Consider the following 27,714-nt stretch of genomic DNA (forward strand, 5'->3'; position numbering starts at 1 on the left):
TCTAGCTTGGTTTTAATTGCAACTTCGTGTCGAATTATCAGAAACATCTTAGTGCATTTGCTATCATTTCCTTTCATTTTGAGGGCTTTTTTATTTGAACGTGATTTATGTGATCTTTATGTGATTTGATTGTTATTTTTCGGGTTCTCGCCCAATTCTCGCAGCCAGACCCTTCTCTCTACAGTGGCTGCAGCCATGCGCTCTTGGTTGGATTCACAGTAAAACATGTCGCACTCTGGTGACGTCACACACGCGCCATCAAGTCTTCTCATGCGAATCTTCCTAACGCCAACGGTGAGCTGCTTAATGAATCTGAAAGAATAACGTTCCATCTTCATTTTATTTATGTAACAAAATACCATTAAGGACGGTTAAATTGTGCTCATATTTGAGAGAATTTTTGCCATTTTGACCTAGTCAGTGTAGTAGTATCGGAAGTGAGTCGTCAGTTCTTGTACGTCCATGGTCTTGTAGGTCCTTGTACGTTATGGGTTTATTCCTGACGTCATACCCAGGTGCCTGCCTTAGGCATTTTTGCCCTTTATTCTCAATGAGAATTCTCTGTACTGCCAACAAGCACGTATCACCATTCCCAGCGTATTTTAAATTGGCAACAGCGCATACATTTTGCACAAACGTTGAGAATGGCGGAGTTGAAATCAACAGGAAAGAACCCAAAACAAGAGATTTTGTTCCTAGGGAGAGGAACGGCGCTCTAAGATCAGTATTTGCTGCGGGAACTGCTAAAAAGACAGCAGTATTTTTAAAGAAGAAGTACGGCTGCAGTGAATCAATGGATAAGACAGATGGCCATTCTAGATGCAAGATTCTCTCTGCGGTTCCAGACCGTCCACTTACAGCTTCTGAATGGCGGAAGCTGAAGGAGAGCTCCACACGGTCAGAGGGCTTTGAGCAGCATATAATGAAGACTCTTTTGATGGCTGGTGCTGATATAAACATTGCCAAATCCCTCCTGGCATATGTGGCTTTGGACACAGGCACTGTGTCCTATGAGTTACTTCTGAGGTACCTTGCGCTCTGTGTCCATGGTGGACATCAGTCTGAAGTGTTTGACGTGTATGACATAATGAGAACTCGCTTTCGGACACTGGACACAGGTGCTTACAGTCTGTTTTTGAAGGGGTTCAGCAGGACGGCACGTTGGAGAGAGTCCTTGACTCTCTTGCAAAGCATGAAGAAGATCATCACACCGTCTCCTCGAAACTATGGAGATGCCATCACCGGGGCTGTGCTCCATGGTGATAGCACCACCGCCTGGGCACTGTATGATGAGCTCATGAATGAAGGTCTGAGTCCCAGCCAGGACAGTTTGCAGGTGCTTTTTCAAAGTGACCAAAGCAATGAAGACAAACTTCTGTCTGTTCTGCTGTACATGAGAGACTACCAGATCTACCCAGAGGAGACCCTAGCCACAGTCATCAAATCCTGGTTTGAAAGGTATAGATTAGGTGATTGCATCTCCATAGTTTCGAGGAAACGGTGTAATGTTAATGCGTTAATTCAGTTCAATCTTCCCTGTCTTCCCAGTCGCCAGGACCAGAAATGGGTTGGAAGATTGACAACCGTGCAGCCAAGGTACAGTGACATTTGTTCAGTAAAACTCCTGCTAACATTTCATGCACTGAAGCAGTGCTCTTAACTTTATTTTTATTTATCAAAGACTTCCATGATGGATGATAAGATTGTTAATTATCATGCAGTCAACATGCGCTGCTCTGTATCCTTTTGTTTGAAGTGGTGTGTGCCGCTGCTGTGGGTCAGAGCTGGAGTCCATACACCTGAGTGATGCTGAGTATGGCCATCTGAAAGACAGAGTCATGAAGGATGTGATCAAGGGGCGAGATGTATTCACCAAGACCACACCTGAGGTTTCTCTTCTGCCTTCTAATCTATATGGGGCTTTCGTTGTACAATTAAGCATTGAATGCCGGCTGTGACAATCAGTCCTTCTTTGGGGCATTCCGAACCTCCCCATAATTTTTTTGGCTTTGCTAGGCCTTGCTAGTCTTATCTCGGTTCTTTGCACAACTCCCAAGCCTTGATTGGCCTTTGACCTCTACAGAGTTTCCTGCAGGTGTGCATGTGACTGCATGATCTCATTGGCATATAAAGTTCAGACTGTAACTGTGTGAAGTGTCATACTTTGTGCAGGCTGCAAAAGGCCCACAAACATACAATGTGGTTCAAAAATATACCATACAATGAACCAGAAGACAACACAGGTTCATACCCCAGTATAAAGCAAAATTCATATTCATAATTCATATTTTCATTTGGAATGATGAAATCACTGCTGCTTTATTTCGAAACTACCATGGTAAGGAATAATCCGTCTTTGTGACAGTCTAAGTGTCTAATATACTTTGGTCTGAATAATATATATATTTTTTTGTATTTAAGGTTTACAGATATGTAGCAGTTTTCCATCTTGACATGCAACACTACTTTTAATGTGGAGCAAAACCATTTGTGCGACATATTTTACAATGTACACAAAAACTGTGGCATGCAAAAATGCAATTTAACAGGGTCAGTACTTTCAGTGCATGACATGAAGAGAACATGAAACAGTGAAAATCAAAACCATAATTTGATAGTGTAACATAAAGAAAATGATTAGATTACACACATTAATTGTGAAATTATGAAACGTAGTCATCTTTGCTTTACGGCATCATATTATTATTATTGTTTGCATATATAAATATATACGCACAGACTATATATATATATATATGTTTGTGTGTGTTATTTATTTTTAAAATAAAGACAGCGGGCAGTGTATGTCACCACAGCAGCACTCGTGTCAGTTGCAGTTGATCAGTTACGTCAATTACGTTAAAAATGAACATCGAAACATCATCAAAACACCATTCTAGCTTGGTTTTAATTGCAACTTCGTGTCGAATTGTCATAAACATCTTAGTGCATTTGCTATCATTTCCTTTCATTTTGAGGGCTTTTTTATTTTAACATGATTTATGTGATCTTTATGTGATTTGATTGTTATTTTTCGGGTTCTCGCCCAATTCTCGCAGCCAGACCCTGCATTGCAAATATGCAATGCAACAGGCTCAGTACTTTCAGTGCATGACATGAAGAGAAAATTAATATATATATAAATATATACGCACAGTGTGTGTGTGTGTGTGTGTGTGTGTGTGTGTGTGTGTGTGTGTGAGTTTGTGTGTGTTATTTATTTTTAAAATAAAGACAGCGGGCAGTGTATGTCACCACAGCAGCACTTGTGTCAGTTGCAGTTGATCAGTTTGCCACAGGATGGGGCAGTATCCTCAGATTCTTTCAGAAAACACAAAGGATGAACTGTTTTCAATCTTTGTGTAATGTGTTCACATTTTCAGATAATGAAATGTTTGCAGAACAACTCTCTTCTCACTTCAGTGGGAAATTAATGTGTATGTGTGTTTCAGTCATTAGACAATTTGGTTGAACAAAAGCATGACCTTGCCTGTTATGAGAATAAAGATATTCAATGAGATTGAAACTGTCTGAAATAGTAGAAGCATCCCAAGACAACCTCCAAAATAACGTTGGTGTGCATAATGCCATTGCAATGAGATCAGAAGCCAAATGCTGCCTACTGTAGGCAAGAGACGAGACACCCTGTCTACAGCCCATGATAGCGTTGTCTGGAATTAGCATTAGGCTGCAGTGTTGTGCAATGTAGCTGTTCTTCCAGTGTCATGCCCAGTCCTGAATTAGATTAAGTGTTTTGCAGAAGCACCCTTTTTACATAGCCTGCAGAGAAAATAGCAGTTCACCCTGGCGGGGGGGCTGATCTGGTTCCACATTTAGATGCTGTTTTAGGGGCTTTCCAGCCCACACACCTCCATGTGCCTGTGTTTAACCACGCCTGCAAACCAGACAGTGCATGCTGTTGGTCACAAGATTGGTTACTGGCATGAAAATGTGTATGGTGCTGCCACCATAGATGGTTGGATTTGTTTCCAGCTGCTGTTTTCCTGTGGTGTTTGGGGACAGAGAAACCACTGCAGTATTTGATCTGCTTATTTTGTGCCTTTTCTGCTCTGTTATGCTCATCATGTTGAAGCTCTATGAAACACTGCAGTGTTCTGGATATTTGCTTGCCTGTGAACTGTTTTGCCTTGAGTAGTCATAGAGCACTTGTGCACAATGAGCTTCACATTGGAGCCTTTTTCTCATGGGTGACCTTGGAAAGTCCCTATCTGTGCATGTGTGCTCTCTAACCCCATCCAGAGCAAAACCAAGTCCATGAAGTGAAACTTGATTGAGGCTGCCAAAACACCCTTGACCCCTGATGGACAGTTCTTGGAGGCGTTTGTGGTGTGATTGAATTTAGCATGTAAAAGTGTCTGCTATCCAAGATTAAGGCTTGCTTTGTGCTTTTAGGCATGCAATGAAAGTTTATGAAAAAAATCTAAAACTGTGAACATAAAATATTTTTCAATTCTTTGGTTTTTAACCTTTGTGTTATGTATAAGGTATTATTTACCTTAGAAAAGAAATTGTTTTCAGTTGTTAAGAACACTGAATCCATTTTAAGTTTGATTGGATTCAGTAGTGAAGTATTCAGAATTGGATCTGCATTTTTTTTCTTCAGTTTTTCGATTTATTACAATAGACTCTGACCTGTTTTTATTTTTTTGTAGTCAGGGTGTGGCTCAGTTTCCTTTTCAGACTAAGAAGGATCAAGTTTCTTTTGGGCATGTCAAAGCCACCTTGTGGGAGGAGGAGCTTTACAAACCTTTTCCCAGGAGAGTCAGTCACGAAAACAAGACCTGTCCTGTGTGTGCTGACTGACCTGCAAGTAGCTGTTCAGATAGGAGACATCTGGCGCAAGTCAAAAAAGTGTCCTCAGAGAAAACTTAGCACGAGGCTGGCACAATGGTCATGTGACCTCTCATCTCCAATGGGGAATCCCCATTCCTTTGTTCTCATTCGGCCTCAGAGCTATAGCAACAGCACTATGGTTACAGCCCTGCAGGAAAAGCACTAGCTACTCAATGGCTGCTGAGCACTTATACAGAAATATACACAAATACTTATTCTAAATCACATGAAAATTTTTGTCTTTCTCATTTGCATGTTTGTCTTTTGCAGTCCCTCTAATTTCAAACTATACTGACCTCCCCACTCCCATCACCACTAGTCCAATAATTGGAATACCCAAATATATAGCCCCCTCCCTTTCAAATACTTTCAAATTTTTTGGGCAATATATATTTTACCTTACACACTGTAAGATATATTTGGGAAAAGCTGGGAATTTTTAAGTTCCCTCAACTTCACACCTATACTACAGCTACATGGGCTACAACTTCAACTACACAACTATAACTTAAAATGCTTTGCAGCCAGTTGCCATATGACCTTTTTTTTTAAATAGTCCACTAAAAAGACAAGTGCAGAATGTTCAATCTACTCAGGAGCATTGGGAAGTGTTTAAAGAAGGCGGTTGGTTTTTGGAAAGTACTCTCTCACTAGTGACATAGGCACTTCAGTTCTGTTGTGTTCTGTTTATTTAAATTTAAATAAGATATAGAACCATCGGTGTAATCAAATCCTGTCCATTTTATCTTATCACCACCACACAACATAAAAAATGAATTCACCATACAACTGAAATTTCTGATTATAAAATGCATGTGACATTAGAACAATGTGAAAACAGTAAATGATTCCCCCTCTGTGGTTAATGTTACAGGAATGTTGCTGCAGTGTGTATATAAGGTCCTGCAGGTGAGGGATTGATCTGGCCATGGTCCTTTGGGGAAATTCCACGAATGCAGGGAAAACAGGTCAGGCATGCTTGTTTTAAAAAAAAAAAAAATAAGTAGAGTAGAAAGATGAGAAGGATCAGGCTATACCAGAGATTTCCCATTGCTATTTATTTATTAATACTTTCTTTTCTAGTATTGTCAGCAGAGTTTGTACTGTCATTGTTCATCAGCATTCATATCCAAATCAGTTTAGACTGACTTGTTGCAAGTCAGCATGACTAAAGCAAAATGAAAAGGATTTTCTCAGTTCGAAGTCAAATTGTCATCTCACCATATACAAGTGTATAGAGAGACTGAATTGCATAACTTCAGAAAGTTTTTAATATACTGGTAAGATGTCACTCTGAAGTACATCATTGTTTGGAAAATGCCTGCTGAAGCACTGTCAGAAAGCTTAGGAGATGTTTCACCAGCCATACTGGAATAGTTTTCCTTGCCTTTTACCACTGACAAAAAATGTGTAACTGTGTTTTTAAATGCAGCCTCATTACTATTGAACTGTATTCTTGGTCACTCAAATTGGTTGGCACTGGTTACCTCAGCAGCTTGAGCTTGAGAGACACTTCAAATATTTCAACGTTTGCTCAGTTGTTAAATATTATAAATACAAAATAAGACATCCAAGATCTTAATTAATTAAATATTCTTATTAAATATTTATTGAAAAATATTAAAATTTACCAACCCATGGAGGTCTGGATTTGGAGTCACACTCCAAATTAAAGTGGAAAAACACTCTACAGGCTGATTCAACTTTGATATAATGTCCTTAAAACAAGTCAAAATGAGGCTCAGTAATGTGTTTGGCCTCCACATGCCTGTATGACCCCCCTTACAGTGCCAGGGAGTGCTCATGATGAGGCGTTGGATGGTCTCCTGAGGGATCCCCTTCCAGACCTGAACAGTCTGTGTTGCAACGTGGCGTTGTTGGATGGAGCGATACATGATGTGATGTGCTCTATTGCATTCAGGCCTGGGGAACAGGTGGGCCAGTCCATAGCATCAATGCCTTCATCTTGCAGGAGCTGCAGACACATTCCAGCCACATGAGGGCTAGCATTGTCTTGCATTAGGAGGAACCCAGGGCCAACTGCACCAGCACATTGTCTCACAATGGGTCTGAGGATCTCATCTCGGTACCTAATGGCAATCAGGCTACCTCTGGCAAGCACATAGAGGGCTGTGTGGCTCCCCCAAAGAAATGCCACCCCATCACTGACCTCATGCTGGAGGATGTTGCAGGCAGCAGAACATTCTGCACAGTGTCTCCAGACATGCTCCATGGTGTTGGGCTGTAATCACAACCTGAACAGGTCACGATTTAGCAGATGCACATTTGTGGCCTGCTGGAGGTCATTTTGCAGGGTAGTGGTCCTGCTGTTTTGTTGTTACTCTCCTACGGCTTCCTCCATGTCTCCTGATGTACTGGCCTGTCTCCTGGTAGTGCCTGAGAGCAGTGTTTGGGATTGGTACTTTGATTGCTCAGGATTTGAACTGGCAACCTTCTGATTACGGGGCCGCTTCCATTACCACTAGGCTACCACTGACTGCATTTGCACAACAATTGATTGTCAATCAGTGTTGCTTCCTAAGTGGACAGTTTGATTTCAAGTGTGATTGACTTGAGTTACATTGTGTTGTTTAAGTGTTCCTTTTAATTTTGAGCAGTGTAAAAAATAGCGCAATTTCTTTTTTAAAATTCAGGTGTGTACTGAGCATGATTTTTTTTTCTGAAGACTAAATAAAAGAATTAACTGGAATGTGCCATGTATTATGGATTTAGGGTGGTACTTTTTGAAGGTTTGCTCTCTGGAAAAACCTTGATTTCTGCCTTTGCATAACCTTTACCACATTTTGTTTGCTGAGTGTGACAGAGAGAGTGAGAGGGTGAAAAAGGGAACGATTTGCTTTATCTGCATCTTTTTCAGGAACTGGAGAGCTTCAAGCAGTTTGTGCACAGGAAGCCCCCATTCGACGTAGTGATTGATGGACTCAATGTGGCCAATGCATCTGGGCGAGGGAACCTTTCTGAGATGGTAGGTGTAGTCAGCAGTAACAGTTAAGGGTGTGCAGAATGCAGTTTAATGTTCCTGAGTCACAGAGGATGAGTGAGGCACCAGCATCAATAGTTGAGTCATCAGGTACAGACAAACAGGAAATCCAGCTACTTTTATGGTTGGTCCTTGCCACATCTGGACAAACCAGGCAAAATATGTGGTGAGTTATCAATTCTTATCTAGTGGAAGAGAGTCAACCGAAGGGTAAAATCTACTTTTACAAGAGGTTATTTTAAAACTTTTTTGTGTGTCAGTTTCTCAACGAGACAGTAAATATCTGCTATTAGGATACATAAATTAGAAATCACACACATACACCCAAAATAGCTTCCAAAGTTCCACGTATCCCATTAAAATTCCTGTTATTTAAATGCTCCACAATTAACTTGTTTAGTGGGTTGGCTGAGCAGAACAGGGTATAGTGTGTGGTACCTCCCACTGATTGAATCATCATTTTTTTCAGTTTTCTCAAGACACCTGCACATTACCACAAAAAACAATTATCTAACCCACATGCTAAATCATGGTGTTGAGTGAAGATCATGTGACTTTCAAATGGTGTTAGAAATGAAGTCAGTGTTGCTTGTCCAGGTGTTTCACCACCTCATCTTCAGTGGCTGATCTTATGTCCAGCATATCCTTGTGTTGAGGATGGGAGAATCAAAACACTTAGTAAAGTCTTCTCTAGCACATCACATGGTGGCCAATCCATATGTGGAAATGAGGTTTTCATGCTCCATTTCACAATTAGAGCACAATGAATCCTGGCATTGTCAACATACATAGATGGTCACCAGACATTTTCTTTCTTTTGCCATATAATTTTGCTGAATCCAGAAATGGCCAGTTGAACAACTCCAGATCATAACAGTTCCTCCTCAGGTTTGTATGATAGGGACTGTGCACATCCATGATGCACTCAGGGTAAATCTGGACTCATCAGACCAAAGGATCTTTTTTTCCATTTGTCTATTTTCTTTCTATTTGATGTATCATAACATTTTAGCAAATACTGTCCTTTTCCCACAGATTACACTTTACACTGGTAAACCTTCCCAATTTTATTAAAGGTTTTCACAATTTTTAACCCCTAATTTTTTCCAGGACCATGGGATGTCATCTCGGATCACTTAAAATTAAATTACACATTGTCAGCTGAAACTTATTAATCATCTCAGTAATTACCGTGTTGGTAGCCATTTTCACTTGCTGAGACTTCTCATCCCTTTAAGCCTGGTGGTACCCACAAGTATGTTTGTGGCACCATTAATAAATTTACTGCAGCTTACTTCCTTTGGCCAGTCTCCCCTCCTAATCACAATTTTGCAAAATAATTATCATCCTAAATGCATAATTTAGGTATCTGCTTGTGTCTAACTTCATCCCAAAAGTGCTTACAGTTATGAAATGAACCTGCACCCGCATTGAGCTGGCTACCCTTATTTGAAAGTGATTTCCAGTAGTGAAAAGCAAAGCAATTTCCTTTGGGATTAATAAAGTTTTCTGATTCTATTCTTATATGGATAATGATGATTCCCTCAGCATATGTTAGTTTCACATTTGCATAGAACACAAGTCTTAACCATGTGGTTCTTTTAACTGAGGCTACTGCATTTTGACACTGGCACCACTAAATTAAACGTATTGTCATGATACATTTTTGTTGTCATGACAAGCCACAGCAAGGGTGTGTCAGATGATATGAGCAATGCCAATGTCTCTTTGTATAGTACAATGTCTAAAAACGTGCCTCTGCATTTTTACAGTTCTTTGCCATGTTCTTTAGAAGCAAAGTGTCATAGAATCAGTTTGATGTGCTGGTTGTCCCTCCCATTCAAATACACTAAAGTAACTACAGTTCAAGGCATTCAACGATATCTGGGACATCTCCAGAATCTTTGTTCAGGAATGATGGAATATGTGAAAACTTTAAAATACTTAATGGATGATTCATTTTCTGAGTTTAGTTGGGAAGTTTTTACTGAATGGGATTTAAGCCGTTTCAATTGCACGCTGTCATTTGGTCAGTGGTTTGGACAAAAAAAAAAAAAAAACACTGCTTTTTTTAGCCTCTAGGCCACCACTGCCCCAGTGGAATATACTTTCTGGAAAGCTGGTTGCAGCCTAACACTTTAAAGTTTCAGGCCAGTGAATGAAAGGTTTCACAATCATTTGCTCCAAATTTTTAACATGCCTTGACTGTGTACAGATCAAAATTTAATTGTTGCTAAATTTAGACACAACAAAGCATTTCCTTTCACCACAACGTTGGGTCAAATCAAATCTAAGTAACAACTTCCTGTGTAGAGAACATGCCCTGAACTGTGAGGTCCAAGGTGGGGTCTGTGACACAGAGAAGGTTAAGCAGAGGGTAAAATGGGTTTATTGGGTTACTTGTCTCCAATTCTTTTCTGAACTAAAAACTACAAAAGACAAAAGAAAACACTCATTCACAAAAAATAAGTAAAAGAGTAGAGGAATTATGCATGTCTGGTGATCTTTTTCCTCATTGTGTTTTTAGAAGGAAGATTATTTGAAAGCAACATAATGAATTTTCCTGGATTAATCCAATTTATGCTTTTTGCTGTATTTGTAACTGGATATCCAGTTCAAGAGCTGTGCATGTAGGAGTTACATGTAGTTGTATATGTAGTGAGACTGTATTTTTGTTGCAGCTGCTGGCTGTGGTCTCAAATCTTGCACAGCAGGGTAATGCCATCCTGGTTCTGGGCAGGAAGCACATGCTGCAACCTTCACGGAGCTGGGACAGGCATCACATGCAGCTGATCCAGCAGAAAGCACACTGCTTCTTTACAGAGAACATGTGAGTGTCCAGACCTGCTCTCCCTGATGACGCAGAATGGCTGCGTCATTGTCCATGGCAAACACCAACTGGGGGTGACCTTCTTGTAAAGTAGTCATGGTCTGTTATTTGTGTTCTTTTGCAGATCTGAGGATGACCCGTTTCTACTGTATGCTGCACTGCATTCTGGGAACCACTGCAAATTTGTGAGCCGCGACCTCATGAGGGACCACAAGGCATGCATGTCAGATAGAGGCTTAAAACATCTATTCTTTAAGTGGCAGCGGGGTCACCAGCTTGTACTTAACCCTTGTGTGCCTGGCAGGAAGATTCGCTTCCAGGTACATACTAACCTCCGCCAAGACAATCTCATGTACAAGCAGCCAGTCTATACTGAAAAATTACTGCAAATTTTGAATGACATTCAAGTGTGTTTTTTTTGGTTTTTGTGTTCGGTCCCTTAGCAGTGGGGCAGTGGTGTCCTAGCGGTTAAGGACGCGGCCCTGTAATCAGAAGGTTGCCGGTTCGAATCCTGATCCGCCAAGGTGCCACTGAGTAAAGTACCGTCCACACACAGTGCTCCCCGGGCGCCTGCCACTGCTCACTAAGGGTGATTGTTAAAAGCAGGACACATTTCGTTCACTTCACTTAGCAATTACTAAAAATGTAATACAATTTATGATTATTCACATAAGAGCTGTAAACCCAGGTACTGGGAATGCACATGACAGTGTATGTTTCGGTGCCAGTCCCAATACCAGGTAAATGGCATACGGGGTAAATCTTTTGCCAGGTCAATTGTTTGGACAACCAGACAAGTTGATATTGAGACCAGTACGAAAACGGTAGAAACCAATTGAAGAAGAAGAGTTGTACTGTCAGACTTGTACTTTGTATAAGATATAAAAAAGAAATTAGATACCTGATTTATTGGAAATCCTTACCTATATATCCGTGTCTCTCTCTCTCATTTTTATCAGAACATCCCATGTCATGACACCATCGTTCAGAGTACCATGAGGTCCTGGCATATACCATATGATGAACAAGGATTACAGAGAAGCACGTATGAGGTTCCACAGAAATGGATGTGTCTTATTAAAATACACTGAGCACATAAAATATGCAAATAAAGTGTTAAATGAATCCAAGTGTACTTTTGTGTCAGTATTGAATTGAGTATGTACTTTGTTCAATGTTAAGTGTTCATTTTTTACTTTATTGACTGTAGTTAAGAGTAAACTCTTTCTCTCTGTGTCTCTGTTTATAACCACATTTTGTTTGTCACCCGGAAGTTAGAAATTGCAGTACTTCCGGGATCGATATGTACTTTCACTTTTGCATTCAGATTAGTTGCATTTGGGTTTCTTCGCAATTTTTTATCGAGTCTTCATAAAGATGTCGCGGGGGTCGAGTGCAGGGTTTGACCGACACATCACGATCTTCTCGCCGGAGGGGAGACTTTACCAAGTGGGTCAGTCCAAACTTTTGTGAAACTCAGTTAAACTTCAGTTAAACTTACTAGCTGTCAGTAGCGTTTAATAAAAAAAAAAATATATATATATATATATCTTCTTCGCTGTTCTGCCTTAAACGTTTTTTCGTTTCATTGCGACTGCGTTACACGTTACATTTTGTACCTGAGTTGGATTAGGGCGTTGTTTTGACGGGGTCTGATTATGTCACTGCGTTTTTACAGAATATGCGTTCAAAGCCATCAGTCAGTGCGGCCTCACGTCCGTGGCTGTGCGGGGTAAAGATTGTGCAGTCGTTATCACACAGAAAAAAGTCCCGGTAAGACTGCTGATTGTACTAGTTGTGTCTGCTCTCCCTGAAAACGTATCATGCAAAATTCATGGTGATCTGTCCAAATAACAGTAATCTTTATATTGTACACAAGTCCAGAATACCTCCTAATTTTTTATGTATCCCAAATGCAATATTTGCAGTACTTTATTAGAGGCAATACCTGTAAGGACATTATTGTATTATGATATTTATGTGTTTAGAGGAGATGTTGTAAACACAACGATCATATCTCATACAGCAATACACATATAGCATAATCTAAATCAATATTAAACTTGTTATTGCTAAACTACCCTTCTTTGTCTTAATGTCTTTAAGGACAAGCTTCTTGATGCCTCAACAATCACCCAGTTGTTCAGAATAACAGAGAACATTGGCTGTGTTATGTCAGGGATGACTGGTGAGAGCAAGAACCAATGTCAGACTTAGAGCTTATGCAGAACAGCAGATCGTTCAGTAATTAATTAATTTCTGTTCACAGCTGACAGCAGATCTCAGGTCCAGAGGGCTCGATATGAGGCGGCTAACTGGAAATATAAGTACGGTTATGATATTCCAGTAGACATGCTGTGCAGGAGGATAGCAGACATCTGTCAGGTGTACACACAGAATGCAGAGATGAGACCTCTGGGTTGCTGTAAGTGCAGGTCAAATTTGAATGTATTTTTATTCCTATTATCATTAGGAACACACTCATACACTAATCAACATTATAGAAAGATCCTACATTTGTTCCCATGACAGCCCTGACTTGTTAAGGCATGGACTCCACTAGACCAGGTCTGGCCAGGACACCTTCTTTTCTGATACATTGTAGGCTCTTGGTGATGGACAAAGTCCGCACAGGCACCCTGACTGGTCTGCACCATCACAGCCTTACACAAACAAACTGCAATGACACCTTTGCTGGAGCCAGCATTATTTTTTCATCAACATGAGTCTGAGCTATTTGATCTGACATTGTGTGGGCTGGGTATTTTTCCATGCGTCAGTGAGCCACCCATTAATGTTTTGCTGATTCACCACATCGTGGCAGAATAGTCACAGCTCGACTTCAGGAATTTAGAGTGCCTCATATGGTATGGCCATCAATGTCCCCTGACCTGAACCCCATAGAGCATGTCTGGGACCAGTTGAAGCAGAAACTGAATGATTGTACCCCACCTCCACGTGATCTGGCACAACTATGTGTAGCACTTGTAGAAGAGTGGAATGGATTGTCTCAGAACAACATCATGAGGCTAGTGAGGAGCATGTCGCTGTCAAGCTGTCTTTGCTGCACCTGCTACTGACATTGTCAATATTTGTTATTTGGGGCTATCCCTGTTATTGTCTAAATGTTTTTATTGTAATAAATATTAAACTAATGAAAATGGTGGTTCTTCTCAAACATTATTAGTAATATACATTTTATTTCATTAAAATTGAGAGCAAATAGGAAAAGCAAATAACAATATCCCTAATTTATTGAGAATAGTGTATATATGATTCCATTCACATAACACCATACTTAAAACACAGAATTTTATTTCCAGTTAGACTCATTTTAAAAGAATATATTGTGTAATTCCTGATCAAGCTTATACTGACATTTCCATGTGTGAGGAGGCCAGGTGTGGCATATAATTCTTGCAAGACCTTAGCTGGAATATCCAGCTTCAGTATTGTAGGTAGTCAAGATTCCTATGTATTATTCTGCCCAAATGTTCCAATTATTTAAATGGATTTCTGGATTTGTAACTTGATGTTCTGGGGCCGTGGTGGTCTACCGGGTAAGGAAGTGGACCTGTAATTGGAAGGTTGCGACTGAGCAAGATACTGTCCCCACACACTGCTCCCAGGGCACCTTTCATGGCTGCCCACTGCTCACCAAGGTGATGGGTTAAATGCAGAGGACACAATTTGTTGTGTGCACCATGTGATGCAGTGTTTCACAATGAAAATCACCACACTTTCACTTTTATCCAATGTGTGTATACTCCCCAGGTATGATAGCGATCAGCATTGATGAGGAGCTGGGTCCCCAAATCTATAAGTGTGACGCTGCTGGATACTTCTTTAGCTTTAAGGCTACAGCTGCAGGGGTGAAACAGACAGAGGCCATCAGCTTTCTGGAGAAGAAAGTGAAAAAGAACTTGGATTGGACATTTGAACAGACCATAGAGGTGAAGTCTTTTTTTTTTTTTAAAGCTGTTGGAATGGCAGTCAGTCCCCCTGTTTTAATTCATGCTTTAATTTGAATCCCTCCTGCAGATAGCAATGACATGTATGTCAACTGTGCTGTCCACTGACTTCAAATCAACTGAAATTGAGATTGGTGTTGTTACAAGACAAGTGCCCACATTTAGGTAGGTTACCAGGGTAACTGTTGTGTACAATAGACCAAAGGTGAGTGAGAATGGCAACAGGAAGTCCCTCTGTAAATGCTCAGATGACAAGAAAATGTTTCAGTGTTTTGTGCATTTGAGAGGTTATGTGCATTTGTGTCAACACAATGAAACAGAATGTGTATACAGTCTTGGTCAAAGGTTTTGAGAATGACACATACTGGTGTTCACAAAGTTTGCTGCTACCGTGTTTTTAGATCTTTTTGTCAGTTGTTTCTGTGGTTTATTGAAGTATAATTACAAGCATGTTTCAAAAGCTTTTATTGATAATTACATGAAGTTTATGCAATGAGTCAATATTTGCAGTGTTGGCCTTTTGCAATTTGCCCTGGCATCTTCTGGGCCAAATACTGACTGATGGCAAACCATTCCTTCATAATCAATGCTTGGAGTTCATCAGAATTTGTGTGTTTTTGTTTGTCAACCCTCCTCTTGAGGGTTGACCACAAGTTCTCAATTGGATTAAGGGACTTTCTAGGCCATGGACCCAAATGTTTTGTTCCCTGAGCCACTTAGTTATCACTTTGGCCTTATGGCATAGAAAAGGCATTGTTCTTCTTGGATGGTTGGGAGAAGTTGCTGTCGGAGAATGTTTTGGTACCATTCTTTATTCATAGTTGTGTTCTTAAACAAAATTGGGAGTGAGCCAACTACCTTGGATGAGAAACCGCCACAAATGTGAATGGTCTCAGGATGCTTTATTGTTGGCATAAGACAGGATCGATGGTAGAGCTCACCTTTTCTTCTCTGGACAATCATTTTTCCACATGCCCAAAACAATCAGAAAGGAGCTTGTAGGAGAACAGAGATTGTACCACATTCCACAGTCCATTAACATCCCTCCAAAGATAACCACCAGAGACCAGGGCAAGATGACCACTAAGGATTACAGAGCTCTCTCTGCTGATCTAAAGATAACAACAAATGGGCCATAAAAATCCAAGACCTCTCTTTCTCCAGGAGACTGGGGCAAAGGTCATCCAGAGTTCCTGCCAGAATGTCCTGAGAACAAAGAAAAATCCTTTGTTTAATTCTTCTGGATGATTGGATACTTTTGGACTATAGACTTTTGGACTATAGACTTTCCTCTTACATTGACCATGTTCAAAGGACATACCTAGTTAACCTCAGGTTTTCTAGTTATCAGCAAGAATATGGTACACCATGATACAGATGAATATGCGTGTACTGTTTGGTGTCTCACTCAGGTTACAACCACCAAGTTGTAACCTGAGTGAATGTGGAATGAGTGAATAGTGAGAGTGTAGTGTATAAGTCTTATATCACTTTCTTATAATGAGCATCAAAATGAACTCATCTCCAGTCAGAAGGTCAAGAGGGGAAAAGCAATGCCAGGCCTCCCTGCAGCATCACATCATTGGCTAAGGCCTCAACCTGGGGAGTGGTCTTACTGCAGATAAAGTTGGCGTCCCATTGCCAACTTAAAAAAAAAGAAAGAGACTTAGCTGGAAAAGGCTGGAAAGAACAGAAGACCCAGCAGATACTTCATACTCAACGACACCCTGTCCTCAGGATCATGCATAGTATATTAGCATTGACTGTTCATTGCATAAGTCTGCCTCTGTGGTACTTGAGAAGCTGAGCTGCATTATAAAAACATAGCTTTCTCCTAAAGTTTGTACCTGATTATCTGATTAAGGTAAAATCCGGCACCTGTATGAATGAGTATGAATGAAACATAACTCCCTTTCCTCTTTAATGTTGTTTGTAGTTTTAGAACTTGAATACAACAAAATTCCCAAAAAGGTGTGTTGAATATCTGCATTAAAGTTTACACTGTAGACGATCAGACCTGCTATAATTTGGTTTAACTTATAATAATCGTGGATGACCTCTGGGGACACCCTTTTTTGTCCACGCCTCGTTATAAGAACATTATTATTAAAATTGCCAGTCTTACTCGTTGAAGGAGTCATCAAACAAGTGGAATTATTAATAATTTACTAAAAACCACATGCTTTGGGCTTCAGCCCTACAGGCTTCATCAGAGAAAATGACTTTAGCAGTCCAATCCCTGTACATTTTTACTACAGCTTCTTTGCTGCTCTTCTTAACACCAGGCCATCTTCCAAAAGTCTTTGTCTGACTGCGTGGGTATGCACTCACACTTGCCTGCTGCCATTCCTGAGCAAGCTCTGCAGTGGTGGCACTCTGCGCCTGCAGCTAAATCATCTTTAGAAGAAGTGGAAACCAAGAAACGGGAAGCAGAAGCAAAGAAACACCTAAACTCGACTGAACAGAATAGAAGACCAAGCCCAACAGAAGTACTTTCTGTACTTGCTTGGGCACCTTGAAGCCTACTTCACAACAGTTGAACCTCTCTCTTTGAGGTTTTTGATGATCCAATAAAAGGTTGATTTATGTTCCATCTTAGTAGCAGCAATATCCTTGACTGTGATGCAACGCAATGATGACTGCACGTGTTTCCTTGCAGGTAACCATATTATTCTAACTCGATCAGCATGACAGAATAATCTACAGCCTTGTGCCCTTTAACACTTGTGTTGAACTGATCTCAGCAGGTCCTTTTGTAGTATGGCTGAAATGCAGTGGAAATGTTTTTGGGGGATTAAGTTTATTTTCATGGCAAAGAGGAGCTTTCATCTGATCACTCTTCATAACATTCTATGTGAGTATGTGCAAATTGCCATAATAAAAATATAAGGAGCAAACTTTGTGAAAACCAGTATTTGCATCATTCTCAAAACTTTTGTCCACAACTGTACAGTAATTAAATTGTACATGTTCCTAAATCAGACCACAAATTATCACTAAAATGTTCACACCTTTAATGTGACCAGTATCGTGTACATTTCATTTGGAAAACAAGCGTTCTAAAAAAATTTAGAATAAGCTGGTTACATAGGTGTTACGGCATTAATCTTACATCCAGTGAGTATCCATTCAGTTAAAATGAGTGTATTTGCTTATGAAACCACTTAACAGTGGGAACTGTCCCTGTTATTGGAGTAAAATTGTAATGTAACATAATTACTACCATGGGCCTCATGAATTACAAACATGTGTTTGTGTGTAGGATTCTGACAGAGTCTGAAATTGAAGCCCACGTACCATCTATCTCTAAGCGGGATGGAAAGTGAATCCTTCCTGATCAAGTTCATGTGTGCCCACCTTATTGGCTTGTTTCTGGTTTACCATTCTGTTGCACATTATATTTGTTTTGTATGCAAACTAAGTGTTAAGGAAAAATGACATATGAAGCAATTTGTGAAAATCTGCAAATTATGAAAGAAAAAAAATGCCAGTGTGCATACTTCCTGCTTTGCCTGTTTGGGCCAGTGTCATGTGACTTCTCTGCTGTCTAGCAAATGCTAAGAATAATGATTATACCCTAGAGCAACAGTAAAATAAAGACTAGTTTTAGAGTAGATTTGACACTTTGAATGTAAATGACTGATAGTCCTACTTTTATCACAAATTTCCCAAAACCTTTTCATTTGCATACATTTTTTATGCGTACATCAGTGTAATTTGTCTCGTCTCATACTGGTGCAGAGCCACACAAGCTGGTTTTTCCGACTTGCCGGCATTGTCGTTTCTCGGATCTAGCTGAATCATATGAGACTCTCTCGTATCCCCCCTCCCTCAGGCACCAGAGGCACTCACCAGTCATTTTGTCTGACCCAACAGTCTCAGACATGTCAGGGGTCGCCCAATTGTCTGATTATGATTAAACTATTTGCATCATTCTGTTTCATGGGATCTGTTTAAACTCTCAAAAGCTTGCCAGAACGCATCTTAAAGTTTTTTATTTTTTGTGGGGGATACACTAACTTTAGAGGTGCAGTCCCCAGGCAGGGGCTGATTCAGGGCGAGGATACTATTCATATCAGGAAGACCGCACAGCACCTTTTGTCTTTTTAAGACTGAAAGGAAATCATTTCAAATACTCTGTCTTAGATGACTTGCCGTCAAATGACACAAAAAGCATCAAGCATTTAGTAATGGAGCTGGTGTTCTATTTTGCATGGGAGGGGATGTATGTAAGTGTCAGCATGGCAGTTTTTTTGAAAGGGGACTTTCTTTTTTTTTTTCTGTAGGCAGTAGGCTCTTTGCGTAGGCATGTCCCCCACCCCCTCATATCATTAAGACACTAAGTTTCTGAAAACCTGAATTTGCAAAATTGGAACGCCATAGGAATGTGTAGTTTTGTTAAGAGAAACTACTCACTATTACAGCAGTTAGGCAAATTAATTTTTCATTGGCAGAATTGTGTGAAGTCCCACACAGAAATCTGGGAATTAGTGAATTGGTAAGGAAACTGTTGCAATCATTACAGGACCCACCCTACCCCACCCCCACGGCAGGAAATTCCAGTGTATTCAGCTGACTGATATCCAAAACCAGTGTGACTAGCATTTCTGTGCAATGACAAACTAGTTCTGGCCCAGTGAGAGCCCTTAAAGATTACAAACTGAGACGTAACACCTTTACATACTTTAATTTAAAACGGAGCATTGTTAAATCTTACTCCATGCAAATACACTCAAATTCCACTTTACACATGTACATCCTTTACTTATAAAAAATACATCTTTCTGTACAAAAATTTACAAAGTGTTCATTCTGAGAAGTTGACTGAAAGTCCTTTGAAAGGATGCATCGAAAGACCCCAAACTCTCCAGTGTTGTCCAGCCTCCCAATCAAACACTCATACAGCCTGTGGAATTCCTGGCCCCTCACGCTCCGTGTTTCATGACTGGGTTGCAAAATACAAAAAAAAAAAAAAAAAAACGAAAATTTTGCCCAGGCAGACGAGCACCATGTCTGAACGGACCTCTGTGACTCAAACACATCCAGGCGTCGACTTGAAGGCACCGCCATCTCTTGTTCTGTCTCCTCGCTCACAATTGCTTTTTTATTTGATGATCATTTGACCTTAACCATGGCTTGGATTTATCCCATAAGCTGAATGTCATCATATATCTGTTGGGGAGGGAGAGGTTATGGTTATGATGAAATTCCAGACAAGCCAAAATCTCCTGTGGTTTAAAAGAAGGAGATGAAAAATAAAAAGCAAACACACCATGTCATCCTCAGACTGTGAATCCTCCTCTTCAACCTCACTGTCCTCTGACTCGCTCTCTGGCAGTTCCCGTAGGTCAGGAGAAGTAAGGTCATACAGACGTTTCTGTATGGCATTATTGTTGCGGCCGTACGTCAGGTGGTATGCAGTGTGGCCCCCGTAGGTCAACCTGTTTACATCTGTTCCCTTTGTGACCAACAGCTCAACCAGGTTCAAGTTCTGGAGATCCACTGCCAGATGCAGGGAGGTCCGTCCGTTACACTTCTCCTAGGGAGTCAAGAAAATAAGATAGAAGGAAGGATTGAGCATTTACAAATAATCATTACAGAAAATTAAACACATGCACCGGTCCAATAAAATCACATTCCTACCTGTGCATTTATATCAGCTCCTAGTGAAATCAGGTTCTCTACTAATGAGAGGAAACCATGGAGAGAAGCCACATGCAAGCAATTATGACCTGCAACAGATTAAGCACATTTTTTACTCTTTAAAAACAAGCAGGCAGGAATATTTTATTTGCATTTGCACAATGGGGTGCACTCACCACTGTAGTTGGTCGATTTTAGGAGGGCCGGGAGATAGGAGGAATGACACGTCTGAGTGAGGACGCTAAAGCAGGCGAGAGAGCCCTTCTTGCAGGCAATGTGCAGGGCGGTGTTGCCCTCATCATCCACCAACTGGGGGTCGCAGCCTGCCCTCAGCAGCCGAGCCACCAGCACCGGCTGGTCCATGATCACTGCCAAGTGGAGTGGAGTCTGGTGTTGAAAAAATAAGAAATAATTAAAATACCCTGCATGCAACGGGAGAACACACACAAATACAGTGCCTTGTAAGTAAGTTTTAATGGTTAAAATCCATACCTGTCTTTGATAGTTTTGCGTGTTCAGAAAAGGGTCACCGGTTGAAAGGCCAATCATCTTGGTTGCATATTCTGTAGCTTCGTGAATGATTGCAAGATGGAGGTACCTGCAGAGCAGAGGTGCAAGGGAAAGATAAACAATCAGCGCTTCAGCACAGCACAGCGCTTCAGCGGCGCCAGGGTGTTAAAACGCGGCCCTGGGATCTCATGCGCCGACCCCCGCAGCGGTGCCTGTGCGTGCGTGCGCGCGCACGAGAACGCGAGCGCGCTCTGGCGTGTTAGCGGCGGCTCGGATTCCTGGCACGAGGCCCGGGACTTTCCAGACTGGGCTGCGCTTGCGCGCGCATCCCGCCCCGCCCCGCCCCGCGCCGCCCCGCGCCAGAGTACAGGCCGTTCCGTCTTGCGCTTTTGTTTACGTTCGACCCATTGTGATCGCGCAGCGAGCACGAGCTTGCTGACGTATGCACTCTCGTAATCAGTAGGCTTTAAATGTTAACCAGAAATATAAATATACCAGAAATCCGACCATGTTTGCAATAAACAAATATACCAACTACGCTCGCGAAGTCTATTTTTTGGTGCCTAATTTGACGTTTATTCGTTTAAAAAACGAGGCATGTTCGACTGTGCAATCAGCGCGGTGGCCGCTGCCCTAGCGTCGTGCACTTACGTGTCTCCGTCCTCGTTGATCTCGGTCCTCCAGGCCTCGCCGCAGCTCGCCGCTCGCGGCTCGGACGCTGTAGCGCTCAGGCTGACCCGCTCCAGCTCAGCCGCGACGCTCTTGCACTCATCCTCCTTCAGCGAATCCACGCCGCTGTCGAAGCGCTCGTCGCTGATCACGAGTCCCTTGCCCACCTTAGAATCCCTTCCTTCGGCGTTATAATCCACCTGACCGCATCGCTGCGCTTGGTACAGATCCATGGCGGTTGATCCTGGGCTCAGCGAAGGCCTGTGCCTCAGATGTGCTTGAACGTCGGATGAAACGCAGAGGGGGGGGGGGTTTAAATAGCTGCCGCGATGGCCGGGGCGGGGCGTGGAGCGCAAGGGGATTTCCAGGCCTGACAGCAGTAGGGAAATAATTCAGGGCAGTATGGGGGAATTTCTCCCCTCAAAAGAAGAAAACTGAAAACCTACGTTTATGTGTGTAACTCAAAAACCCGAAAAACCTGAAAGCTGAGCTGTCCTCGATTCTACTAATATAAGAATCTCCTTGTATCAGCTCATCTGTCACTGGGGGCTTTTGAGGTAAAGTGCACTATATGCTGTAAAGTAGTGCATATAAGAGAGATTATTGCATTAACAGAAATTATTGTCCATTTGTGATAACACAACTTCCAAAGAGTGAGTGCATTTGCAAAATTGCTGTTACCATGCACTCTTTTATGCAATATTTCTACATGAAAGAGTGGACTTCCTATGTACTGTCATTGTTGTGTCATTTCACAGTGCAAGTACTGAAATAACTAGACCAGCATTTTAAGATGTACAAACACATTGAAATTGAAAACATGTATTGTTTTACCCTTTATCATTACTGAGATATGGTGGTTGTTTTTTGGTGTAAATATAATCTATTCCAAGCTGATACAGGGGTAGCAGTATGTGATATTCTGAGCTGTCCAGAGGGAAATGCAAGAAGTGTTCTTAAGTTTCTGTCATGAAACCACACCATTCAACGTGTGACGTCTGTAGCAATTCTCTGCATGCAAGATTTTCCTCACCTACAACAAACATCGTAGCAACAGTATCCATGCAGAGTGCATGACTTCCGGGACCGCAACAAACCTGCCTTAGTGTACAGTTTCTTGACGAATGGGCTGTAATATTCTGTTCTTTCCTGATTGCCCTGGAGAAAAGGCCATTTTGCACTTTTAAATGGGATCCCCCCGGAAGTGCCATTCACAGGGGCTTTCTTTTGCTGCTGTATTGTCTTCTACAGTTTCAATCTCCTAGAGGTGTTTTTGAACCTTGGGTTTTCACTTTTTCTTATCAGGAGATTTCTCAAGGGTCAATTATAAGGGTCAATTTTTCTGTTCCGTTTTTTTAGTTCCGTTCATAATATACATATATGCATATACTAGTTGTTTACATTGTGGCTTTGGTATGCTGTATAGAGTTTGTATAGGGGTGGTCGGTTAGACAGCAACAGTCTCAACAGTCTAAAAATACTACCAAGAGTGTTAAAATGGAAACCAGTATGTTCAATAAGGATCATGTGAAGCATTATTGCCTTGATTCATCACAAGCCTTTAAACCCCTGTTCAACCCCTTCTGGGGCACAGGAAAGCCAGCATTTGTGGAATAAACACAGGAAGCATCTGATAGTTGATTGTATGATAGGATTTGCCTCCGTCAGAGATGTCCCTGAAAGAAAAGCACATGGATTTCCCAGAGAGGAGGCACGTGATCTTATGTTTACAGGGCCGTAGGAAGTGGAAAGACAAGTTTCACCCCCACCCTTTTCAGCTTATGGCTCATGCCAAAATGCATGACATTTACACACTTTCTTTGTTCATGGTTGCTCTGTGTAACATTTATGAATCATGGCAGACATTTTTTTAGGGATGGGCATCTCAGGATGGTTTTGCAACTCAAAAACCATTAATACCTTTCACCAGACTGCTGCTATTATTGAGCACAGAAACATTACACCATATACTTATTATAGTGAGGCCTATATAAAAGCAGGGGTGGTAGCAGCCTGGTTGGTAAAACACTTGCCTATGAATCAGAAGACCACAGAGTCACAGGTTCAAACCCTGCTTACTCTCCCTTCTGACTACTGAATGTATGTCACACTGGATAAAAATGTAAATTCCATTTTATCCAGTACTGTTGTTGCATCTGTGTAAAAATGATAGTGTGTGCAGTGTCACATATCTGCATGGGACATTATATTGGTTTTCAGAGATAAGTACAGTCATGTCCAAGGGATTTTTTTTTAGGAGGGGGGTTGTAGTGAACACTTAGTCATGCTTAGGCAGGGGGAACGACTCCTTCTCTAGAGGTCATATCATTAAGCAACAATAAATGTTCTAGGTGAGTGTATAGAAGAGTTAACAGGATGACTCACGGTATCTGCTCCTTTGATCCTGCTGTATTTCTTTAAGATTCCAGAGTATGTGACATCTGTCATAGTTTTATGTAATATACCCATTAAAACAATGTGTGGAATGCAGCATGGGAGTTTCCTTTCAGTCTCACCTGTAAAGGAGGGATGTTGAATAGGATGAAGTATTGAGGGGTTTCCTCTCGAGTCACTTCATACTGTTTCTGCAACTCATAGCTCAAGTCAGGTCAGGCGACCTGAAGGGAGACAAAGGGTATCAACATTAGAACCATCTCAATAAGTACAAATTTCTTTAAGAATACAAGTTTGAATACTATATGTTCAGCTAAATAAAGAGGAGTTGCAATGGAAGTGGGAGTATCAGCTTTACCCAGGTCTGTACTGAAGAGAAATTCTGCCAGCTACGCTGTGGAACATTTTTAATTATTTTTAGAGCTGATTTAATTTATTTTTATTCTTAATCTCAATTAAACAATACTAAATAGGCTCATACAGAAAACATTAAGGCTATAATGAAGATATAACCAAAGCTAAAGAAAGCTGTTTATCCAAATTGGCACCATATAGCCAATGTGATCTAAATAGATTTCCGAAATACACTGCTCCAAAAAATAAAGGGAAGACAAAAAATAAGACATCCTAGATCTGAATGAATAAAATATTCATATTAAATACATAGTTACATTCATATTAATTACATAGTTGAATGTACGAACAACAAAACCACACAAATTATTGATAGAAAATCAATTAATGGAAGTCTATATTTGGAGTAACACTCCAAATTACAGTGGAAAAACACAGTACAGGCTGATTCAACTTTGATGCAATGTCTTTAAAACAAGACAAAATGAGGCTCAGTAGTGTGTGTGGCCTCCACATGCCTGCATGAACTTACAACAAAGCCTGGGCGTGCTTCTTACAATACCTGGACTAAAACATCTGCCAACTCCTGGACAGTCTGTGGTGCAATGTAGCATTGGTGGATGGAGCGAGACATGATATCCCACATGTGCTCAATTTGATTCAGGTCTGGGGCAAGTCCATTGCATCAATGCCTTTGTCTTGCAGGAACTGCTGAGGTCTTGCATTGTCTTGTATTAGGAGGAACTCAGAGCCAACCATACCAGCATATGGTCTCACAAGGGGTCTGAGGATCTCATCTTGGTACCTAATGGCCGTCAGGCTACCTCTAGCGAGCACATGGAGGGCTGCCACCCCACACCATTACTGACCCATGACCAAACCAGTCATGTTGCAGGCAGCAGAAAAAATTCATGGTGTCTCCAGTCTCTGTCACGTCTCTTACATTTGCTAAGTGTGAACCTGCTTTCTTCTGTGAAGAGTGCAGTGTGCCAGTGTCAAATTTGCCAGTCTTGGTGTTCTCTGGCAAATGCCAAATGTGCTGCATGTAAGGCTGAGGCTGTAAGAACAACCCTCAGCTGTGGACGTCAGGCCCTCATACCACCCTCATGGAGTCTGTTTCTGACAACTTGAGCAGACACATGCACATTTGTGGCCTTCTAGAGGTCATTTTGGCCAGGCTTCTCCTGTTCCTCGTTGAACAAAGGCAGAAGTAGCGGTCCTACTGCTAACTTGTTGCCTCCCTATGGCCTCCTCCACGTCTCCTGATGTACTGGCCTGTCTCCTGGTAGCTCTTCTATGCTCTGAACACTATGCTGACAGCAAACCTTCCTGCCACAGCTTGCATTGATGTGCAATCCTGGATGAGCTGCAGTACCTGAGCCACTTGTGTAGGTTGTAGACTCTGTCCCATACCACTCATAGCACGACCAGCATTCAAAAGTGACCAAAACATCAGCCAGAAAGCATAGGAACTGAGAAATGGTCTGTGGTCACCACCTGCAGAACCACTCCTTTGTTGGGGATGTCTTGCTTATAGCCTATAATTTCCACAAGTTGTCTATACCATTTGCACGTGCATGTCAGTTTTGCTTCCGAAGTGGACAGTTTGATTTCACAGAAGTGTGAATGACTCAGAGTTACATTGTGTCGTTTAACTGTTCCCTTAATTTTTTTGAGCATATACAGATATATGTATACAGAGACATGCAAGTTTAGGCAGCCTTGAGTGTCTGTGAAATAGAGCATAAGAATAATTGACCCTGCATTGTTTGCACACTGATCATTTAAGGCAACAAAATTAAACAGCACTTTTGGTGAACAAATTATGTCTAAACCAGTGGCATGTTTTAGAAACATGCAGGGCCACAACATTATGTACAGTACATGCAGTACAGTACAGTACATACAGTAATGAGTACAGTAATCTTATTTTACTTTGAAATCAGATTGGTCTGTAAGTCCTAGTCGTACAGCAGCTGCCATTAGGTGTTGCCACAGCCAATCAACTGTTCTGGCTTGGCAAAGTTCTTGACTTGGCAAAACCGTTCTTGACTTGGCAAAAGTTTTACGCTGGGTGACCCTCCTGACACGACCCTCCTGACACAACCCTCCCCATTTTCCCAGGCTTGGGACAAGCACCAAGAAAAATACTGTCACGTGTATCCTGTAAATGAGGGTTTTAAATTAATTTGGATAATCCCCATTTGGGATGCTTTTAACAATGAACAACATTTGTTGTGCCATGTATACTTATTATATGCTAGAAGTCTAGCATATAATAAATTTTCACCACACAGGATGCAACATACTGTGCTCTACTAAAACATAAATAAAGAGGATCAACTCATATTCAAACTAAGCACAGTTTATTAGCATAATCTGCTAATAAACTAAATACCCATTTATGTTGAAGAATTTAATAATATACATTGTATCTAAAGTGGCAGATTCTCTGGGGTTGCAATAAAGAGTAGTATATGGGGTACTGCATACATTATGCAGTATTCATAAGTAATTAATAACAGTAACTAAAATAATAGATAAGGTAGCTAACAAAAGTAATACTGAGTTATCATGACACAATGCAGATGAAGATCAGGGCAGTACTACGTAAAAAGCTGATAAATGTAGCTGAGAGGAATATTGAATTAACATTAGTCAAAGAACATCATTCTTTCTAGATGTAAAAGCAAAATCAAAACTTGAGGAAAAATGGAATATTTGGCTACATACCAGCTGCAATGTTTGCTCAGTCAATTATTTACATTTACAGCATTTATCAGACACCCTTATCCAGAGCGACTTACAATCAGCAGTTACAGGGACAGTCTCCCTGGAGCAACTTAGGGTTAAGTGTCTTGCTCAGGGACACAATGGTAGTAAGTGGGATTCGAACCCGGGTCTTCTGGATCATAGGCGAGTGTGTTACCCACTAGGCTACTACCACCCTATTATAAGGTTCAGTTGTTGATGTCTTCTTTGCACTGAGAAAAATGCATTAGTATTTTGTGCTGGTATGTTATGTTCCAACCTTACATGATGCAGTGACCTGTGGTTTTATGGTTTTCATTTTTTACATTTACATTTACGGCATTTTTCAGACGCCCTTATCCAGAGCGACTTACAATCAGTAGTTACAATTTAGGGTTAAGTGTCTTGCTCAGGGACACAATGGTAGTAAGCAGGATTTGAACCTGGGTCTTCTGGTTCATAGGCGAGTGTGTTAGCCACTAGGCTAGTACCACCCATATACCACCCATTTTCATGTTTCTATGAATTACATTCTGGTTCTCTGTGAAAAGTGCTGCTCCAGTAAATGATTTTCACATAAGCAGGTCCATTTCTGGTTTTCAAGAAAAATGCGATTCATGCATTATAATAGCAATTCACCATATATCTGAGGTAAAGGTTTGCCACCCAACATGGTCAGTAATTAGCAACACCCTATTTTGGCAAGTATCACAGCTTATAATGCTTAAAATGCTTAA

General features: G+C 41.1%; 3 protein-coding genes across 8 annotated transcripts; 2 read left to right on the forward strand and 1 right to left on the reverse strand.

The window, feature by feature from the left end:
• Window positions 1-211: 211 nt before the first annotated feature.
• prorp (protein only RNase P catalytic subunit) lies at window positions 212-11,921 on the forward strand. 6 transcript variants are annotated; one of them, XM_028979987.1, is made up of 8 exons: window positions 983-1,026; window positions 1,142-1,458; window positions 1,549-1,596; window positions 1,757-1,889; window positions 7,733-7,840; window positions 10,537-10,685; window positions 10,810-11,005; window positions 11,645-11,921. In XM_028979987.1, exons 2-8 carry the CDS (start codon window positions 1,193-1,195, stop codon window positions 11,774-11,776), a joined length of 1,032 nt encoding a protein of 343 aa, XP_028835820.1. In that variant the 5' UTR covers window positions 983-1,026; window positions 1,142-1,192; the 3' UTR covers window positions 11,777-11,921. The 6 variants fall into 6 exon arrangements, with proteins under 6 accessions (XP_028835908.1, XP_028835462.1, XP_028835651.1 ...); XM_028980075.1 differs by lacking the exons at window positions 983-1,026; window positions 1,142-1,458 and adding an exon at window positions 212-294; XM_028979629.1 differs by having other exon boundaries at window positions 241-1,458.
• On the forward strand, window positions 11,805-18,589 carry psma6a (proteasome 20S subunit alpha 6a). The gene is made up of 7 exons (XM_028980337.1): window positions 11,805-12,138; window positions 12,364-12,458; window positions 12,792-12,873; window positions 12,955-13,110; window positions 14,460-14,638; window positions 14,727-14,821; window positions 17,919-18,589. Exons 1-7 carry the CDS (start codon window positions 12,063-12,065, stop codon window positions 17,980-17,982), a joined length of 747 nt encoding a protein of 248 aa, XP_028836170.1. The 5' UTR covers window positions 11,805-12,062; the 3' UTR covers window positions 17,983-18,589.
• Window positions 18,590-19,327: 738 nt separating this feature from the next.
• nfkbiab (nuclear factor of kappa light polypeptide gene enhancer in B-cells inhibitor, alpha b) lies at window positions 19,328-21,779 on the reverse strand. Its single transcript, XM_028980204.1, has 6 exons — window positions 21,461-21,779; window positions 20,792-20,897; window positions 20,476-20,686; window positions 20,300-20,388; window positions 19,929-20,195; window positions 19,328-19,828 (listed from the first exon to the last, which is right to left on the reverse strand). Exons 1-6 carry the CDS (start codon window positions 21,709-21,711, stop codon window positions 19,799-19,801), a joined length of 954 nt encoding a protein of 317 aa, XP_028836037.1. The 5' UTR covers window positions 21,712-21,779; the 3' UTR covers window positions 19,328-19,798.
• Between the last annotated feature and the right edge of the window lie 5,935 nt (window positions 21,780-27,714).

This window comes from Denticeps clupeoides, chromosome 1 (genome assembly GCF_900700375.1).
Source record: "Denticeps clupeoides chromosome 1, fDenClu1.1, whole genome shotgun sequence".
Lineage (NCBI taxonomy): Eukaryota > Metazoa > Chordata > Actinopteri > Clupeiformes > Denticipitidae > Denticeps > Denticeps clupeoides.

What these genes read in the sequence shown, in the direction of transcription:
- prorp (XM_028979629.1), top strand. Translation starts at nt 488, where the DNA reads ATGGGTTTATTCCTGACGTCATACCCAGGTGCCTGCCTTAGGCATTTT. An exon ending in TTGACAACCGTGCAGCCAAG is followed by an intron (nt 1,597 to 1,756) that starts GTACAGTGACAT and finishes TTTTGTTTGAAG; the next exon opens with TGGTGTGTGCCGCTGCTGTG. An exon ending in GCAGGAAGATTCGCTTCCAG is followed by an intron (nt 11,006 to 11,644) that starts GTACATACTAAC and finishes CATTTTTATCAG; the next exon opens with AACATCCCATGTCATGACAC.
- psma6a (XM_028980337.1), top strand. Translation starts at nt 12,063, where the DNA reads ATGTCGCGGGGGTCGAGTGCAGGGTTTGACCGACACATCACGATCTTC. An exon ending in GATGAGACCTCTGGGTTGCT is followed by an intron (nt 13,111 to 14,459) that starts GTAAGTGCAGGT and finishes TATACTCCCCAG; the next exon opens with GTATGATAGCGATCAGCATT. An exon ending in AGACAAGTGCCCACATTTAG is followed by an intron (nt 14,822 to 17,918) that starts GTAGGTTACCAG and finishes GTTTGTGTGTAG; the next exon opens with GATTCTGACAGAGTCTGAAA.
- nfkbiab (XM_028980204.1), bottom strand. Translation starts at nt 21,711, where the DNA reads ATGGATCTGTACCAAGCGCAGCGATGCGGTCAGGTGGATTATAACGCC. An exon ending in AAAATCGACCAACTACAGTG is followed by an intron (nt 20,389 to 20,475) that starts GTGAGTGCACCC and finishes AATCTGTTGCAG; the next exon opens with GTCATAATTGCTTGCATGTG. An exon ending in GAGCTGATATAAATGCACAG is followed by an intron (nt 20,196 to 20,299) that starts GTAGGAATGTGA and finishes TTGACTCCCTAG; the next exon opens with GAGAAGTGTAACGGACGGAC.